Below are 16,530 nucleotides of genomic sequence, written 5' to 3'. Positions count from 1 at the left end.
ACTGTTAGCACCTATTATTAACAGGTGCATTTAGTAACAAAATACTGATATCTGCAAGTATAGAGTGTTCCCAGTGCATTGGACAAGGTGATTTTATAAATAAAATTGTTAATGATAACAACAGCTTATCATGTTTATAATACAGTATCTGATCAGACCATAAATGTCTCAAAACTTTTGTAGTGGGTTTTTCTTTCAGTTATGCTAACTCTCCCCAAGGAATCAACCAAAACTAATAAAGCTTTTGCTTGTTTGCACCAGAGTAACTAAGATGAGAAGTTTATTCATGGGCTTGAAATGCATTGCATACACTCTGGGCACTGATCTTCCAATTGCATCTAAATATTTCCAAACTGATTTCTGTAAAAAAGGAAATAGTTATCTGAACTCCAGCATCCACCATCCTTCTATTAAAGGCCTTTGAAAAGGCCATTGTTAAGTGTTTGCTAAAGAAAATAAGGCTGTTACATGAGAAGATGTGAACCAAAAGCTGGCTACAAAAATAATGGCAATTTTTTGTCCCTGAAAAAAGGTTGGCAGAGAAGTGGCAAGGTCTGGTATTGTTTAAGATAGATATTGGCAGCCTGGAGGGGGGAGTGGGAGTAAGGAAGTGAAATGTCTAAATGCCAAAGAAGCTATTTATGTTAGTCAAAGCCTGGTACTTCAGTGGGGGAGGCATGTCAGTGGGACTTAGCCAAAGCAGGTGAAGGTCCAGTATGATGGCAGACAGAGCTAAATTGGTGGCACATGCAAAATCGGATGTACTGAAGGGGAAGACAAAGTGTTCTTGTGACTGGGAGCATTTGAAATTAGCTCTGGAAAAAAGCTTGGGGCATATTGAAGACAGCTTAATAAAAACTTCTGCTCCCCATGCAGCTGTGAGCTGCACACAGAGAGCGATGGGGACTACACAGCATCACGCTAGAAGCCAGTGGTGCAGTCTTGCTTATTACTTGTTCAGAACCTGGCATCCTGGCCACGACTCACTTCATCTAGCTACAGTCATCTTCACCTGAGCCCACCACCTGAACTCTTTTACAGCCAATGGAGAGAAACGTGCATGCTGAGGTTAAGATTCATGTTCTCCTAAAGCAGAGATCTCCAAGAGGTCAGGTCGTTCTTCCTCTGATACCTATTTTGACTACTTTTTCTGTAGAAGGAGTTTTAACAGCTAGCTTTGATGTCTATGCTATAGAAAACTGCAGCCTACTGCCTAAGCAGGTTTTTCTTCTTGTGAAGTGGGGGATTAGAAGAATCACAATAAGATGGTAGGGGCCAGAATGTCTGAAGACTGTAGTTAGCTGCCTCAGGAAGGAGACAAGAGCAGATGTGGTAAAACCACTTAGAAATTAATAAAAACCTAGTTAAGATGAATCAGCAGCTTCTGTCTTGGCATTGAAGTTAAAAGAAACACAGACAAAATGGACAGAAAGAAACCAGTCTTTTAAATGCCACCTAAACAGCCTCTGGTACCCTCCAGCACAGGGTGCCGGAGAGGCCAAGAGTTAAGCTCAAAGCTGGGTACAATCTTCACCCTCAGAGTAGTAGGTGAGGATGCAGCTTATCCCATACTTGCCTTCTGCAAAATTTCTTGCATCTTCTGAAGCATCTGGTGCTGGCAAAATGGGCAAACAGGTTGAAATAGTATCTTAAATGGGTGCAGCTTTCACCTACAGGCTTGGAAAAGAAATTCATGCTGAATTTGATATGCAGTTCTTGGACTGCCAAGTGGGGATCTTGGGAAATGGATACCCTGGCAAAATTAGGTGTAATGACCGATCTTCCTAGAACAATGAATGACATTCAGGATGTCGATCCCACCTTCCAGAGACACTTCACCATGAGTGAGCAGGGGATGCTAGACCCCTTACTGCTTTTTTTAGGTCCACTAATTTTCTGTCCCCCTTTCAAACACAGGATCCTGGACCACATGGGCTTTCAGTCTGGACTGGTGAGGAGCTTGCTACACTTCTTTAATGACATGAGTCCACCTGGAAGAACAAGAAAGCATGTGCACTTTATGGGGCAGATGGGTTTTTTCTAGGCTTCTACCTACTGCCTGTGTCTGTAGGGGTGTGAAAGCTGTGTAAGGTCCTCTTTCTGGTGGAAGGAACCGACCTTGTGAATGACAGCTGTGCAGGCAAGAGAGGAATTTATTATCAGCTCCACAGAGCAGGCTATGCAGAACATATGCTATAAGTGGGGGCTTTCCCAGCTCTAGGAGGTCCTCTGTCTGCTCTCCCTGTGCTCAAGTCCCTTCTGAAGTGCTGAGCTTGGGACTTTTTTTAGCTGCATGTTTCTTCTTCTGTTTTTATTTTACTCTGCATTCAAAGGACTAAATAGTGAGAAAGGGCTCTGGCTGTTTCAAACGGCGTCCAGGAAATGAACAAGCTGAATAGTGTCTTTGCCAGCACATGGATCTTTTTGGCATATCTAAAGGCTGTCTGGACTATGGATTTGCCTCATTTTTAGCCATTAGTAGCCAACCATCAAAGGCTTTTCCATACAGAAGGAGAGCCATGATTTGCTGTGGTGCATGCTCCTGACTAATAAATATGTCCTGAGATGCCCCTGGATGGGATGGTCTGTTTCATACGAGCATCTGTTTTCTGTTTTTCACCCTTGAAGTGTGGTTCCTGCCTGGGACCCTGGGGGTACTTAGATCCAGAACCAGCTATGGGCAGGTGGAAACTGCTCTGATGTCTTATGCCCTTCTGTAATGCTTTTAGAGCCATCTCTGGGGAGGCAGCCAGCCCCCAGGTGGTGGGCAGTGGTGGCTGAAAAGGAAGACAGGGCACTCCTGGGAGGGACAAATGTCAGCTGCTTACTGTAGATGCTTTTCTACTCAATGAGAGCATGGCCTTTTGATCACATTTCCCTCTGAGGCTGAAGGATGGGGCCAAGAAGGAGCTAATCAAATACAGTACTGGCTGGTAGAACTTGCCCATCTCTGCTGGGCTAAATACCAGGTTTGTCCTTTTTTTGCTCTTCCCTATGCCTCCTGAGGGCCTGATCTGCTGAGTTACTATGAGTCTGCCCTCATCTGTTCTGGCTGCTTTCTCTTTTGACCTCTTCCTTCAGCAACAGAGTTGGAAAGTTCCTGGTATTTCCTTTAGGGAGTGGGAACTTAGGAAGAGAGAATCAACACGCTACAGTAAAAGAGAAAGTTTCAGGAATCCTAGTTCTTCCTTTGGATTTGGGAAATGAGTACATGTGGATGTCTTTTCTTTTACTGAGGGATGACTTTAAACCCTGGTCCTGTAGTAGGGCTGCAGTACAAGCAATTCATCTGTAACAATAAGGAGGAAATCGGTGGGAAAACATAGAGGAAATCTCAAGGGCTTGCAGAGATGTGTATATCTGGTGTTATAATATTAGAACAGAAACAGCGATGTATGAATCATTCACAGCCATTCCTTGCCCTCATGGTTCTGGTAACAAAGGCCATTGTCTGAGGCGGAACAGGAGCAAGGCTTGTGTCCTGAGACTGAAAGAATACTCACTTGGCAGAAGGAGTCTTCTGGGGTAATCAACAAGCATGGAGAGGTGAGAGAGGACGGCAAAAGAAGGTTGAAAATATCAGAGGTCTAAGGCTAAAGCATGCTGAGGGAACACCACTCTGCACTCTGTTGGCCAGATTAGACTCTTGCTGCTGTCATCGCCTTCCTGGATATTCACCACTGTTACTGCCACAAACGCACTGACATCAGGCATCACTGTTCCAGCTGAGCTCCACCTTCGTCTACTTTGTGCTCTTGCTGAGGGCAGGCACAGAGCTGTGGTCCTTTCCTCTCTTGGGGGAAAGATCAGGCTTCACTGGCTGGAGGCTGCAGTAACATGCAGCGTGCCAGCTGCACTTCCCACGGTGTCTGCGGGGCTGGGCATTTGCCATCTTTGGGGGAGCCTGCAATTGGGAGTAGCCAGGGACAAAGTAGTCTCCTGAAATCCAGGCTGTTGGTTGATTTTCATAGAAGAACTAATGCTTTTAGAAAGAAAAGATATTTGAAAAACCACCAGCTCTGTGCACCTCTCCATACTGCCTACTGCTGGGAGCTTGAGCAAGGCTGGGCTGCTTCAGACACGCCTGCGTCTCAAGATAGGTTTCCCTAAACAGCTCCTAATGATTTCTTGACAGAGCCTCTGAGCCTGCTGAGTAAGTTGGCTGAGCCCTGGGCCCTGGTTCTGCTTGTTCAGACTACTTTGGACACTTTCAACAGGGAGTCAAGCCAGATTCCTCCTACCCCCTGCTCCTCTGCTGTCCTGGGACAAGCCTCTGTTTGTTTACTGGAGGTCACTTGTATTGAGCTATTGCTTTTTTCCTGCCCGCTTCTCCTCCCTGCCTCACACTAAGTGAAGCCAATATATTGATGTATTCAAGTGTCCCAGTTGCCAGATCAGCATGGGAGTATTTGTGAATCATTGAAGCGCAGCTCTGTTTCTGCCTCAGAAGGGATAAAATGGGTGCACTGCAGTGGGAGGAACTTCTTATGTATGAGAGCAGGATTTTGTGTGTGATATGAAGAGCGGAACTTGATGTCTATTTTTAAGGGACCTGCCTTTCATAGTTATATAGTGAAGCTTCCCATGATGGCTGCAGAAGTTACCCCTGGTTTTGCACCTCCTTTATCAGTGATTACCCCGTCTTGATAAGATTCACATTGCTCGCCAGTATCTGCACCCTCTCTGTTACAGCTCTGCCTGTTACCTGGGATCAAAGTACACTTCCTCCAGTGCTTTTCTGGTGCTCCTTGTCCTCTCTAATGAACAGCTCTGCTCTCCCTTCATTAATGGCCAAGCGACCATCTAGCCTTACCAGCACTAAGAGACCATGTGCCAAAGAAGACGTGGCAGAGGCTGGAAACCTTTCTGTGTTTTGGTAGTTTTAATGTTGAAAGCATTTTAATTCCTTTTTTAAAAGAGTGAATCATGCTGCTGACTCTAATCTTCACTGCATCTTCCCCCTCCCATTTGTTCATATTCTCTCCACCACAAAGGATGAGAGGCACTGTCCTGTAACCAAATAGCTGTCTCTAAGCCACCAGCAAATGCTCTGCAAGCCACCAGTGGTCAACAAATCTCTGGCAGGGAAACCTCCAAATGAAAAAAAAAAAACAAACCATGAATGCAAGAAGGCCCAGGGCCTGATTTTAAAGCCTTGATTCCACAAGTAAAATTGTCCAGGAGCTTCCAGTATGATCAAGCTTTACATCCAGTTTCTGACATTCAGCTATCACACAGGGAAAAGCTGCAGCCCTTTAACGTAAGGGTTGCCTAGTCACAGACACTGCCCTGTTTAGTTTCAATCAGCTTTGGGGCGTTGATACCACTTTAAAGTTGGTCATATTGGCATTGCTTGCAGCTATACGTGTATAAACGAGGGATTACAGTGATGGAGTGTCCATAAACACCCGTTATGCAGTTTGAATTAAGTGACACCTTTCATCATATGAGAAAACTGTTGTGCATGAGATCCAGTCTCAGAGAGTAATTTTAAACTAGTTTGAACTGATACAAAAATAAAACTGAGAGATTTTTAATCGAGTAAATTGTTTTTGGTATATGTTAATCAGGACAGGTATAAACCAATCCAAATAGGATCTCTGAAAATGAGATAAGATTGTGTACATAAAGGATTTCAGTAGCTCAGCTAAATCAGTTATAAAACTTCTAATTTAAACTAATGCTACCTATATTTGGACAGTGAGAATTAATGGGCTGCAACTCTACTGCAAGGAAAATGTTACCAGTGGGGATCTAGTCCAAGAAATCTGTCCTTTATCAGTTCCTCAAAAGCAGCTCAGTCTCTTTGAATTGCCCCGAAAACATCGAATTACCTGTGAGCCCAATGGTTCTTTGCACAGTGCCGCAAATTCATTTTGCAACCGTTAAAATAACTGATATAGTGCAGTTAGCCTTTTCCCATAATCTCCTAAATAAATCTAAATCCACTCTTAAAATACCTCTAATTCCAGCTGCAGTTTGGTAGTGGTGTCCCAACAAATTTTAAAACCTCCTCCTCCTCTCGGCATATTTCTTTTTAGAAATGACCAATGGAGAAGCCAATAGATTTCTATAAATCACTGTTGGATGAAAAGGAGCCTTGAAGTTGTTTAATATTACAGATGTTTTGGAGCTCTATTCAGTAGTTGGCAAGTCACACGAAGCTGCTCTGAATTCTTTATAATCTAGACACAAAGATCATTGAACTCTGAGAGAACCTCTGGGCTTTTATTCAAAAATATGTTGGCTTCTATTTACCTCTTTCTTCATTTGTATCTATCAAATGGCTCAATATATAAATAAAGCCCGGGTGTTCTTATTAGCTAAGGCAGTATTTCATGCAGATTAATGCCAGCAGGTTTTGTAGAATACATCTCTATTCAAAACTGGAGTATGTTTTGAATTAATTTTCATCCTGTATATGAATTAGGTATATTCTACTCCAGTTCTTACACAGGGCTCAGCTGCAGCATATAGGAGGAACCTGTAGTGTTTAGTTCCAGTCCCATCATCCTTCTTCAGCAAAGCACTTTTAACCCTAAGCATCTGCATAATCCCATTGACTTTAATGGGAGTACTCACGTGCTCAGGTATATTAAAATTATAATTGAAAACAGCACCTTGCTTTCTCAGGACCTAAGTGACATACCTAGCATTTTATTGAACAGGCTTATTTAAATATTACCTCATGCATATGTTATGAGCAAATCTTTCTAGTTCAATAAAATCAGGCTTATTGTTATTGAGTAAAAAAAAAAAAAATCTTTACTTTTCTTTGCCTCCAAAGCAGGCTAAAACTCTCACACTAAACTGAAAATATTGTGTTGGCTGAAAGTACTTTGCCAGCTGAGCCAAAACACAGCAAGATATTAATCTGATGTTGCTCTTAATAGAATAATGGGCAAGGGGATTTAATGGGATTAATAAACTGACTGGTTTAAAGAATGCCTCGGTCAACTACCAGCTAAAAATTCAAAATCCCACATAAGATATCTCCACATTTGGCTAATTTTGCCAATGTTAAATTGATTGTTCAAATGATCCCAGCTTTGGAGTGGTTGAGTGGGTTTTTTCTGTGTAATATAAACACCGTCATAAGCAAAATCCCTCCACTGAGGCAGTAAGACTATGACGAAACAGAGAATGGAGAAAATATATATATAAGATTATAGTGGATCACACGCAAACCATCTGAGGCGCTCCAGCGTGATTTCATTCCCATCCTGCGGAAACTCTGCCTAGTGTGCTCTAATAATGGAAATGTTTGGATTAGTCTACGCTCAATCCATTTGCCTCAGAGCCTCACCAAATGTGAGCTACACCATCAGTCTAGATGACTAACTCTTTGTAATTTAGTTGTAGCTTTCTTGTAGCTGTGGCGGTCTGAGGTCATTAGCGAAGCAACATTTGTGGGAGATGTGTTACTAATGCATGAGACCAACTGATCTGGTTGGAAAAAGCAATGCAGCTTTTTGAATACGCAAGCTCTTCGTCGGGATAGAGCAGAAGCGTACCTAGAAGCTATCTGCTCTCATCCTCCTTTCTGCTCACCTGTAAGGACAGAGTGGTTGTACGGGCTGAAGCCCTAGGCTGAAAGTCAGCGATGACCGTGTTTTCAGACTCGGTGGAGGTGCATGACTGTTGTTGGGTGCTACTTGGACTATAGCACTGCTAAAGAAAAAAAAGTATCACTTAGGTATCTTGCAAGCCACACATAGAGGACAAATCAGTCAGGGACATGTTAGCAGGCAAGGAATGAAAAGATACCAAACAATAAAGAGGAAGAGAATAGGCTATTGTCATAGAAAAGAGCAATCGCTAAGAAAGCTGCAGAGACACAGACCTTCCCGTGTTTTATACCAACTGACGCTCATTTTAGCATAGCGAGTACAGGTTTCCCTGTGGGGTGACTAGCACATACACGCTCAACTTCGGGTACGCGCTCCTGGCCTCTTTCACAATGCTCAGACTAAATATACACATCTAGATTTCTGGTTTTGTTGTAACACCAGAAATTTCAGCTTTCACCGATGCCGTAGGTCTCTGGGAGTCTCAGAGATGAGTACTGCATCACTACTGCCATGATGAGAAGTCTCAGCGTGCTGGATCTCTAACAGAGAATTTCTTTTTCCAAAATGTGAAGTATTTGGGTGTGTTCAATGGCTGATAACAAATGTAAAAAGATGTAAAGAATTTTTAAGTGTATGGCTAAAACATAAATCCCTTGTCCTGGCAGTGGCCTAGCTCTTGGTCTTGAGTCCGGCTGGCACTGCGGCCACTGGCGTTCTTTAGACTAAACAAGAGCTGAATTCCTAGGTAGAAGGTACCGTAATAAAATCAAATATCAAAACAAAATCAGATCAAATTAACTTAAAGATCTGGCCACCGTTGTTTGCCGGTCACCCTTCAATTCAGAAGAAAGAGGCTCAGTTCATTTCACTGACAGCACCCAGAGACATACGGATGTCTAAAGAGTGCTGCTTCTGAAACGTCCTTTGTTTGGGAAGCTGTAAGGGGGAAAAGGGAACCTTCGCCCGTTAAACGGGAATAGCCTTAAATCATTACGGGAGAAGAGAGAACTGAAGGACGCTCTCGCAAAGCCTTCCCCTTTCTTAGGAGAGCAGCCGGTGCGGGCATTACTCACGTTTTCTGGGATATAGCGGCGTTCACAAGGCGGTGGGGGGGGGCAACTTAAGAGCTCCTCATGCCAAAATTCTGCGAGCCTGCGGAGCCGCCAGCAGCAGCCGCGGGGCCGGGGAGCGGGGGTGGGTGGCGGCGGCCGCTGCCGGCCCGGGGCCGCTGGAGGGCACTGGCGCCCCGCGCCCGGCACCGGGGAGGCCCCACCGGCAGTTTTTTTCTCTTTGAGGTCCTGTCATTCCTGTATAAACAAGTTACGTTCAAGTGTTTAAGGATATAAATTACGACCATGCAGGCTTGCCTCGGAAAGAATGTAAACACAGCACTGTGGTCGGAGCAAACTCTGAAACTGACTTTATAATTTATCACAGGCCCTGAGAAGCCCAGGGAAGAAAAGGGCATGTTTGAGCATAAATAGATATTTAAAAGGATGAAGAGTTTTATCTCCATGCGCAATTACATAGATATAATTTTATATGTGTACGTAGGCATGTATATATTATACGCGCACACGTACGTACAGCGTCTTGCCGAAACTCTCGCGCTTTTCGGCGTTCGGCCGCGGGGCCGGGGGGAGTCGGGGAGGTGCGGCGGGGCTGCCCCGGCTTGCGGGGCGCGGTGGGGTACGGGGGCGCCTCTGTCCCTCCCCGCCGTGGGACGGGACGGGCAGCGCGGGGGGCGGCGGCGCGCTGCGCCCGCCGGGGGGGCCGCGCAGGGCTGCCCCCGGGACGTGGCCGCGGCCGTGGCCACCGCCGGGCCGGGCCGGGCCGGGTGGGTTCGGCGGGCATCCCCCGGGCGGGGCGGCCGCGGGGGCCGTGGGGTCGGCGCGGCCGGGGGCGCCTGCGGGGTGCGCGGGCGAGCAGCTCCCGGCGCCCGGCTCCCCGCCTCAGCATCCGCAGGGCGCGGCGGCGTCTTGGGGACAGGGTTTGTTTTGCTGGGGGTACTTCGGGGGCTCTTTTTTAATTTTATTTTGTTTCTTTTTTTCCTTTTTTCCTCCTCTCCCGCCGCGTTCACTGGCCACGCCGTTCCCGGTGCCTCCCCCCAGCCCTTACCAAGCCACGGGTTTATCGCGGATCCCTCTCTCGCCGCCCACCCGTGACATGCCCTCCCGGGTGCAACCCCGCGTTGCACAGGGGCTCCTGGCAAAGCCCCGCCGGGGCACAGAGGGACTGCGACGGGGCTGCGTGGACGGGAGGGACGGGGACACCTGGACACAGCCCTAAACAGCGGGGAGAGCGTGTCGGGCCCGGGGGAGCCCTCGAAGAGAGGAGCAGGCAGTCTGGCCCCTGCTGCTTTTTGTGTCCACTGCCCCGGTTATTTCAAGGTCTATCCAGCAGCGGCGGAAAGCAGGGTGGGAAGTGGGTGAGGGCGGGAGGTGCAGCCCAGAGGCCACGGCACTGGCCCCCTCGGGTCAACCGCTCGCTCCCTTCCTCCGCCTCCGGCGGCTGGAGGATTTGGGGTTGCAGCTTTAACCATCTCGGATGCTGGGGTGGAAGAGTTTTCTCAGAAGGAGCCGAGGGAAGAATAAGCGCCCGTCCAGTGCATAGTCGTTTATATACATTTTATTGGAAAAAAAAAAAATTTGTACATCAAAATATTTTGGCAAACTGTAAAAAGTATACATAAGTGCAAATATATTCTCCCTTTAAAGCAATAGTGTGTGAGTATACACGAGATTTAATTAAAATATTTTTTTAAAAAATACTGTGGTAGAAAACAACTTTTGTAAAAATAAAAAACAAAACGTTGTATTGCTGCAATACTGAAAAAAATTGAACTTTTCTTAAAGTCTATACACGAAAGGGCTAAACAATACTGTTTTAATAATATCGATCGGTCGGTGCTGAAGTCCACACAAAGTGTCCTTGGTGGGGCTCGGGGAGAGGAAAAAAAAAAAAAGTACATTTCCCGCTAACGCAGCAACGGAAGGGGGAGTCCTCGCAGGTGCTGAGCTGGGAGGTTTATTTTTCCTATTCAAAGACACTTTCTCATATAAAAATCTATCAAATTGTTCCCTTTCCCAAAGCTCGATTCTTTAGGAGATCACAGAAAGGCAGTTTATGATTAAGCTGGTCAGACTCGGCATAAGGACACTGAAGTCCCACCTAACCCAAGACATCACTCAAGCCATTTTTCTTTTAGGAAGAGCTTTGGAGCGTTATGTCAGCTGTACGTGTCCTTCAAGGGATGGAGGGGGACCGCAAACACTGCTTCCTTAGGTAATTTTGCTAAGTGACTCGTGTACTATCAATGCTATCAGAGTGCACATTATATTTAATTTGCGTGGGTCCGTCTATACCTCGGCTCTGTTCAATGCCACCTGATTGTCTCTGTTGGGGCACTGCCTTCACATCACGCAGGGCTTGATGTCTTGACAGACGCTTTGATGGTGGTGATGGTGGTAGTAAGATCCACTAGCGGAAGGGTGAAACGAAGAAATGCCGTTAAAATTGAGGACAAAATCTTTCCTGTCACACACCGGGGAGGGGTGATGCTGGTAGCGAGGCAATCCCACTGCAAGAGAAGGAAAGAACAAGAGCTGCTCAGAAGCCGGGTCGCTCTGCTCAGGGGGAGCAGCCCTTTCTCCCTCGCCCGCAGGGAGGAGAGGCCACGGGCAGCAGGGCTGACGCGCTGCTGCATTTCCCCTGGCCTCGGCTCCCTGCTGCAAGTTTTGGGAGCTCCTCTCTGGCCTTCCCACCAGCGCTCCCCCGGGGCAAAGCCTGTCCCGCTTGCGGGGCGGGAAGAGTGGCGGGGTCCCATCGCCCCGAGTGAGGAGAGGACGTGGATCCCCCGGAGTTGCCCATTGTCCCGGCGTGGGCTCGGGGCTCCACCCGTGTTCGGATGAGCTACCCCATGCCTGCCCTGCGGGGAGGTTATAAACTGCACAACCGTGTGGCACACAGGCTGAGGAGAGGAAGGCGGGCGGAGGTGGATGCCCACGGACACATGCATGGGTGCATGCATCTCTCAGGGCACCCCTCCCGCGTGGGCCCACACGCACTGCTGGCTGCCCCTCTGCCTGCATATTTATTATCAGCGTGTGGGGTTAGATCAGCCCCTGTGTGTGGTGTAGATGAGGGAGTGCGTGTGTGCGAGGAGAGGGTGAGACTTGCGTGTTTTTCTGGACGCACCGCAGCCTTTTGAATCCGATTCCCATCTTTGCTCCTTCTTTCCCCTCCCCATCCCATCCTTGGGAGGTATTTGCTTTTGACTTGAATGGCTGCAGGTTGAATTCTAACCATGATCCGTTTGTGTGTTGATAGTGTATTTATTTATGTGTGTGTGTACACGAGCGTGCACGTCTATACACGTGTGTGTTTTCATAAACGTAAGATACAGACCGAGGACACCCTACGGTTCATCATCAACAACAAGCGAAGTACATCCGCGGCACCGACATGTAAATGACCTTGCAAATTCCCATTTTCATTTCCCACAACCTAAGGCAGCCTTTCGGGGGACAAAGTCCAAGGGCCTCGTGGGAGATCTTCCCCCCGCCCCTCGTCCCCAGCCAGCGCCGTAGGGTCGCGCTGGGATCTTTAACCTGGCAGGGTTCCTACTGGATCCGGCGGGGAGGGGAGCATTGCCTGAGCAAGGCCTGCAGGGTAGAACCGGAGAGGGATTTGATTTGGCATGTGGATGTCAAACTCGGCTAGCGGGATCCTGTCAAATCTAACCGAGGGTCAAGGGGTGGGAGAAAAAGATTTAAAAAAAAAAAAAAAAAAAAAAAAAAGAGGAAAAAAGCAGCAAAAAGAAGGGGCGACGAGGGAAGAGGGAAAAGTCCCCGGTTTTCCCCAGGGTGGCAGAGCCGACCCCTTTGGCTGCGGCCCGCGGCGCTGCGCAGGCGGCGCGCCCAGCCCGGCTCCTCCGGCACTGTCCCCTCCTTCACCCCGCAGAGCTCACTTTATAAAAGTGATTATTTCGCTGGATTTCCTCGGCTTTCTAATAACCCTGCTGGTATGCTCACCATAAACCGGGGCACTTTATTACAATCCTGATTCAATCATTTAGCAGGATTTAATAGTGTGCGAAAAAAATCCGGCTCCCCGCCCCCCCGTCCCCCCGTTTCAAAATCTTTTTAGCAGAACCGAGCCTCCTGTTTCCAATTTTTTCCTCTCTTATTCCTGGGTCTGATGCAAATTCAAGGCTTTAAGTCCGCCCTGTCGCTGTCATAACTAGAGGATTATTGACCGATCAACAGCGGTTGCCACCGAATTTGCTTTGCATTTAACTGAGAGAAAGGGAAAAGTGAAAATCACTTGCTACTGCTTTTGCGGGGAGAGGAGGAGAAAGATTATTGCTGGTAATAATTACGAATGAAGGAGCTCGGATCTTTTTCCCCATCTCCTTTCACTCTACTAAAACATTTTTGTGCCGCAGAGATTTTGTGTAACACACACGAATGAGGATTGGATCCACGCAAAAAAAAAAAAAAAAAAAAAAAGGCTTGGTTTTGGGTTTTTTTTTTTTTTTTTAGCTAATCAAGGAATGGGGGTGGCTTCCACTAAAGTCCTGGGCCCAGATCCTGAAGCTGTAGAAAATAAGCAGAGAAATGCCGTTTTGCTGAGCGGTGGAATTAAATCTGAGCTGCTGGAAACGGACGCTTGTCGTCGGCATTAAGAAAGCGTCCATCGGTCCGTCTGCGTGTATATCCGTCCTTGAACAGAAACAATTCGGATTTAAACTGCCCCAGCCTCGGAAACCGTGGTGGAGGCTTCGTGGGGACCAGTTCCCTTCCTCTCTCTCCTTCGGCTTTTTGTTTTGAAGAGCTGCTTCGAAATGAAAATTTCTCCTCCAGGAATCGCCTTTCCCACCTCGGGTGTCTGTCAGGAGGAGGGGGCAGCTGCCTCCCAGCCCCGCTCCCCGGGCCAGCCCCACTCCCGCTCCACGCGTGGCCCCTGCGCGGCGGCCCGCAGTAAAACAAACAAAAAATCCAAAAGAAAGGAAAAGAAAAGAAAACAAACAAACAAACAAAAACGCCAAGTAGCAACAGCAGTAACAAGAAAGCAAAGCAGAAACTCCTCACGGTAAAGGTACGTATTTCGGCGGGGCACGTGAACCCGCCGGCCTTTCGCCCCGGCCCCCAAAACCACGTGGAGGGACGACCTGAATCTCCGAAAAGTGGGTGTAAGCCTCCGCAGCAGAGCCCCGTGGGCACGGAGGAGCCCATCTGGGGACGTACCGCGTCCCCGCAGCCCTCTCTGCGCCGAAACCCCGGTAAGACGCCGACTCGCTCCGCAGCCGCCTCTCCCCAGGAGCCGTACCAGGGCTATTTAGAGTCTGGTTTGGGGTTTGTTTTTAATTTTAAGGGATGAAAATCCCTTAAAGCGAGCGACCGCTCGCTCTCCCCTGACGCCCCAAGCCCCTTCTGCGGTGATGGCAAAGCGGCTTCCCCGGCGGCTGGGCTCCCCGCTCGCCCTCCCCTCGGCGGCAGCAAGGCGGTGGCGAGGCCGGGGCAGGCTGCGGTGCTCGCAGAAGGACAGGAGAGTGATTGACAGGCGCCCAAGGAGGGGGCGGGAGGGGACCCAGGGCTGAGGGTCGCCTGTATTTGTTACTTGTTGAAATTCCCATAAAATTGAACAAGACCCCGCTCTCATAGGGGTTAAGTCAGGCTAAAATCCTCTTCGGTGTGGTCCAGCCCAGACTGTCTTTGTTTGTTTAACCTCCGGGACCCACGTTTAAAAGGGCTATTTGGAAAATTTCCCCGTAAGAGCCCAACATCTTTTACCCATTTTTGTGCTCGGATTTTTCTGAGCAGACATTGTCTGTAATCACCGGCCAGGGAGTGGGGGGGTGGAGGGGGAGGCAGAGACCAGAAAACTCTTTCCCTCCGGTTGCAGAAATACGCTGGATCCGCTTTAATCTCTCTCGCATATTTCAAGATAAGCGGTTTGGGGGTTCCCCCCCCCCCGCGGGGCTTAGTGGATAATATTTAACGCCTTTTTTTTTTTTTTTTTTTGATTACTCCCGCGACGCCTCTCCGCGGACCGCGGTTTACCGAGGCGGCGGCGATGCCTGGCGGCGCTCCCCGCTAAGGGAAGCCGCAGCCCGGGGCGGCGGGGCTCGCCCCGCTCCCGCCGCCCCGCACATGTCGCCGGCACCGGGAAGGGACGTGCGAGCCGGGACGGAGCCGGCACGAAGCCGGGACGGAGCCAGGCTTTCCTCGGAGCGCTGCTTCTTGGCGCTGGGCAAGAAGGAGGGATGCTCGCAGCCGTATCCACAGCTCCCCCCCCCCGCCCCCGACATCCCCCCTGTCCCGAAACAGAACAGCTCCAACACCCACGCGTACCTTCCTCCCCCTCGCAGACAATGCCCGACTTTTTTGCTACGCCGTGGAGGCCGGGGGTTCCCCGCGCGAACCCCGCCTCGCCGGAGAAAGCCCCGCCGGCGCCGGGCTCCCCGCCGCCCCCGCCGCCCCCCGGGGTCCCTACCTGAGAGGTCGTCGCGGGGGCTCTGGTGCAGGTAGCCCTGCTCCAGGGAGTAGGAGGGCACGCTGGAGTGGATGCCGGAGGAGGCGGCGTTGGCGGCGGGGAGGCCCTGCTGCTTTATGTAGGGAGAGGCCCCCGAGGCTGTCCAGTGAGCCGAAGGGCTCGTGTAGGGCGAGTGGCACTCGATGGCGCTCGCCATGGCCGGCGAGGAGGGCACGGGGCTGCTGCTGCTGTCGGGGCCGTAGTCCCCGTTGGCAGTCACCGGGCAGCTGGCCATGTAGGTCGAGCCGGGGTTGGGCGACATGTGCGGGACGTGGTGGCCGCCGCTGAGTCCCTCGTAGCCGCTGGCCATGGCGTTGGGCATCATGTCGAGGTTGTAGCCATTGGAGTGGCAGGCGAGGGAGGCGGGGGGCGCCTGGAAGTCGAAGCCCTGCGGGAGGATGGAGGCGCCGAAGCCCAGCCCGTTCATCATGCGGTACATGGGCTTCAGCGCCTGGCATTTCCTCCTGAAGCCGCGGGGCCGCCGTCGGAAGGAGCCCTCCTCGAACATGAACTCGCTGGCCGGGTCGATGGTCCAGTAGTGGCCCTTGCCCGGGCGGCCCAGGCCCTTGGGCAGCTTGATGAAGCACTCGTTGAGGGAGAGGTTGTGGCGCACGGAGTTCTTCCAGCCCTGGTAGGAGCCGCGGAAGAAGGGGAAGCGGGCCTGCAGGAACTGGTAGATCTCGCTGAGGGTCAGGCGCTTGGAGGGCGAGCTCTGGATGGCCATGACGATGAGGGCGATGTAGGAGTAGGGGGGCTTCTCGGGCCGCCGCAGCCCCGAGCTGGCCTTCTTGCTCTTGGAGGACGCCGCCGCCGCCGAGGAGGAGGAGGAGGTGGAGGTGGAGGAAGAGGAGGTGGAGGTCTCCAGGGCGGAGGAGGGCGGCCGGCTCATCTGGAGAGCTCCGGGAGCCGGGCTGCAGGAGCGGAGAGGGACGGGGGGCTCCAGCCGCTGCTGGCCGCTCTCGGTGGTCATCTGGCGGAGGGAGGGGAATGGGGCAGGGTGGGGTGAGGCTGGGAGGGAAGGGGGGGAGCCGGGCGGGGTGGGTACCGGGGCGGGGGGGTGCCCCGCAGGGGGAGAGCGGGGGGGGGGGCGGTGGGAGCTGCTGTCCTCCGGGCACCTCCTCAGCGCGGCGGGCGGCGGCGGGGCGGCGGCAGCGCCCTGCGCATCCCTCCCCGCCGTCCCTTGCGCAATGGCTCCTCTGCTTTCCGCCGGAGCCAGGCACTGGGCGGGATGGACCGGCCCGGCCCCGGCCCCGGCCCCGGCCCCGGCCCGGCCCCCGCCCTCCCCGCGCCGCGCCGCCCGCGGAGGCTCGGCTCAGCGCCGCTCCGCTTCCCCCTCTGCCCCCCACCTGGGGACCATCCCGCTGCCTAATCCGGCAAGGGGAGGAAGCGCAAGACCCCCCCCTCCAATCTCTTCCGCACTGTT

General features: G+C 50.8%; 1 protein-coding gene across 1 annotated transcript; it reads right to left on the bottom strand.

The window, feature by feature from the left end:
* Positions 1-10,984: 10,984 nt before the first annotated feature.
* On the bottom strand, positions 10,985-16,158 carry FOXF2 (forkhead box F2). The gene is made up of 2 exons (XM_075706057.1): positions 15,069-16,158; positions 10,985-11,151 (listed from the first exon to the last, which is right to left on the bottom strand). The coding sequence occupies exons 1-2, from the start codon at positions 16,075-16,077 to the stop codon at positions 10,985-10,987; spliced, it is 1,176 nt and encodes a 391-aa protein (XP_075562172.1). The 5' UTR covers positions 16,078-16,158.
* Positions 16,159-16,530: the final 372 nt, after the last annotated feature.

The sequence above is a fragment of the Pelecanus crispus genome, chromosome 2, assembly GCF_030463565.1.
Source record: "Pelecanus crispus isolate bPelCri1 chromosome 2, bPelCri1.pri, whole genome shotgun sequence".
In the NCBI taxonomy this organism is placed as follows: Eukaryota; Metazoa; Chordata; class Aves; order Pelecaniformes; family Pelecanidae; genus Pelecanus; species Pelecanus crispus.
The sequence above is the reverse complement of the archived record's forward strand: the minus strand, read 5'-3'. Positions and strand labels throughout refer to the sequence as shown.

Excerpts from the sequence above, each read along its gene's own strand:
- FOXF2 (XM_075706057.1), bottom strand. The coding sequence starts at position 16,077 with ATGACCACCGAGAGCGGCCAGCAGCGGCTGGAGCCCCCCGTCCCTCTC. Across the intron at positions 11,152-15,068 it reads CCCCCGCGACGACCTCTCAG|TGGGATTGCCTCGCTACCAG; the intron begins GTAGGGACCCCG and ends CTTCTCTTGCAG.